This window comes from Montipora foliosa, chromosome 5 (assembly GCF_036669935.1).
Source record: "Montipora foliosa isolate CH-2021 chromosome 5, ASM3666993v2, whole genome shotgun sequence".
Classification (NCBI taxonomy): Eukaryota; Metazoa; Cnidaria; class Anthozoa; order Scleractinia; family Acroporidae; genus Montipora; species Montipora foliosa.
Window position 1 is genome coordinate 39,622,215 of NC_090873.1, and position 2,500 is coordinate 39,624,714.

The 2,500-nt window shown below is 38.4% G+C and overlaps 1 protein-coding gene across 3 annotated transcripts in view; it reads right to left on the reverse strand.

The window, feature by feature from the left end:
- LOC138004094 (uncharacterized) overlaps nucleotides 1-2,500 on the reverse strand; it is a 50,479-nt gene that overhangs the window by 27,965 nt on the left and 20,014 nt on the right. For all 3 annotated transcript variants that reach the window (XM_068850500.1, XM_068850499.1, XM_068850498.1), the window contains 2 exons: nucleotides 1,654-1,878; nucleotides 905-1,281 (listed from right to left, as the gene is read on the reverse strand). In XM_068850500.1, coding sequence (XP_068706601.1) covers nucleotides 905-1,281; nucleotides 1,654-1,878 — 602 coding nt within the window. The remainder of the gene's footprint in view (nucleotides 1-904; nucleotides 1,282-1,653; nucleotides 1,879-2,500) is intronic.

Genomic DNA, 2,500 nt, shown 5'->3' on the forward strand with positions numbered 1-2,500 from the left:
TTGCACCTTCAGCATCATGTTTACCTCTGCGGTCTGCGATGCATGACGTATGCGTGACATGCGCGGAAAAATTCGCAGTGTCAATGGGCGCGAACGTCCTTGAGGTGACTCAAAACAGAAAAGAAACGTTCTTCTCAGAAGGATTGACACTACAACACTATATAACTTAACAACATTATGGTAGTCCATATCAAACACCAATTACTGATAAAAAAGATTTGGTCACTTTTGTGATGTAAAAGTTACCGTGGCAACAGGAAAGTCCTGAAAAAACATGTAATATTTTGGCTTTAGCTGCTTAAACATTTATATCAAAAAAGAACTTGGTGACCCTGATTTTTTTTTCTGAACTGTAATCAGCATGCCAAGATGAAACTTTTTTTAAGACAATTCTGCGGAGGGGATTCAGAGCCACCTTAAATAAAGCTGAAGGCAGCTCTGAATCCGCTCCACATAATTTTTTTTTAAAACTTTGCATAGAGTTTCATCCTCGCCTGCTGATCACTTTTGTGCAATAAAAAATTGGGGTCACCGAGATCGAAATTCAAATATAAGCAACTAAAGCCCAAATTTAGGGTAATCTTGCAAGGCTTTTCTGTTGCCATGGTAATTTGTTATGTCACAAAAATGACCGCATCTTGTTCGGCAATAATTTATGTTTCACGTGGTACCATAACATTGCTGCTACGTGATAAATAAAGTGTTGTAGTGTCAATCCTTCTAATATCAAGGTCTATTGAAAGTGTTGAAACTGGTTTGAGTCACTTAATATTTTCTTGCAATATCTATGCAAGGTTGTAATTTGTTTAGTACTCAATTAATCAATTAATCAATATCGTTAGGTCGCCCCTTGTACAGAAGCACAAAATTTGCGGAAGGAAGACGCCAATAGTAGTTTACTTACGCTTGGCAACGTGACAGTCTGACAACTAGTTTCTGACCACCAACGAGAGAAGTTTTTCTCGCCCGCAATACCTCCAGGAGGAGCTCCCTGATAAGCGACCCAATCTACAGTAGCAACGCTACCTGATGGGTAATCATTTCTTCCTGCTCTAGCCACACATGCAGTGAATTGAGTACTGTTCACACTTTCAACCCAAGGAGTGGTGGCTTCATGGACATAAGTTTGGTCAGAGTAGTTCACATGATTCACAGTAAGCTGTACGAAGATCTTTTGATGAGGGTAAAATATGAATGGTGAAAATTGAATGGTTTCACACTGATCTTTTGCCCAGGAAGGGTGATTCTTGAACTGATGTCTACCTTTCTGCAAAGGAAAACCTAAATAGAGAAAAAAAATGCAAAGTGTAAGCTGTGAATAATGGTTGGTTAATAACCATTAAAGTCGATTCAACATCGTATAATGACGTTTACAATTTTTGATAATGTATTTGCATGATGAAATTATAATCGAACCCATGACATTCCGATTACTGGCTGGGATATTCTAACGGTTCAACTGCACTTTTGGAGGTTCTCATAAAGGAATGGAACCTTTGCATTTACTAGACTTTTATTGTTGAACCCTTCAGTCCTCTTTATCTTTATTTGAACGGACGATTTTGCTAGATATGTGATGTACAGTCTTGAGAGCAAGTCGTCCTTTTACGTTCTCTAGTTCCTGTTTCATAAACCTTGAAGTCGCATATGTACCTGAACAACTTCCAGGGTGATAGTGGGTGTAGTTGGCACGTGTCTCGCAAATTTCTTTCTTTAGAAAGCACAAGTTTCTGAATGTACGACCGTTAGAGGCACATATCTCTTCTTGATACGACGGACAGCTGCTTCCGCTTTCACAAAGGCATTCGCATCGCTGTGAAGATAACGCCACTGCCTTTCTGTAAGAGTCGCAGCTTGCATTATTGCAAGGATGATAATCTTAAAAACACCAAAACAAAAACAACAAAACATTAACAAATTCTCCCACAACGAAAACCAATGCTACCATATGTAAATGTATGTATAACCCAACAAACTAGGAAAAGCATGTTGATATCCTCCTTAATAAAACGGAAATTGAGAGTGTGCAAGAAGCATGGTTACAGTTTGGATTAACTATATTATCTCTTCAATCCATAGATAGTTTAATTGTATCTCTTTTCACTTATGCAGAACTCCTGATTTATGGCATTTCAGTACGGCGCGTTTCTACAATCTTGGACAAAACTCGTAAGGAAAATGTGACACACCTCTGTAAAATGGTTATTCCCTAATAATTATTTGTGTGGAATAAAAGATTAACTTCCCCATACTTTCCCCTTTCCTCTAATCCAGTGTTGGTTTAGAAACGGCCAAAGGCTTGCATAATATAATTCACAACATTATCAACATTGGTATGGGGGAGAGGGCGAGGGCGAGGGGAGCCAATTATAGACTTTGTTTGTGAGTGTATTTCCAATGATGTCATGCCAGAATTTCTCCCAAGAGTTTTGTCCAAGATTGGAGTTATGATAAGTACCTCTCAAGAATTTACAAATTTCATAACAGAGCATTTCGTTTT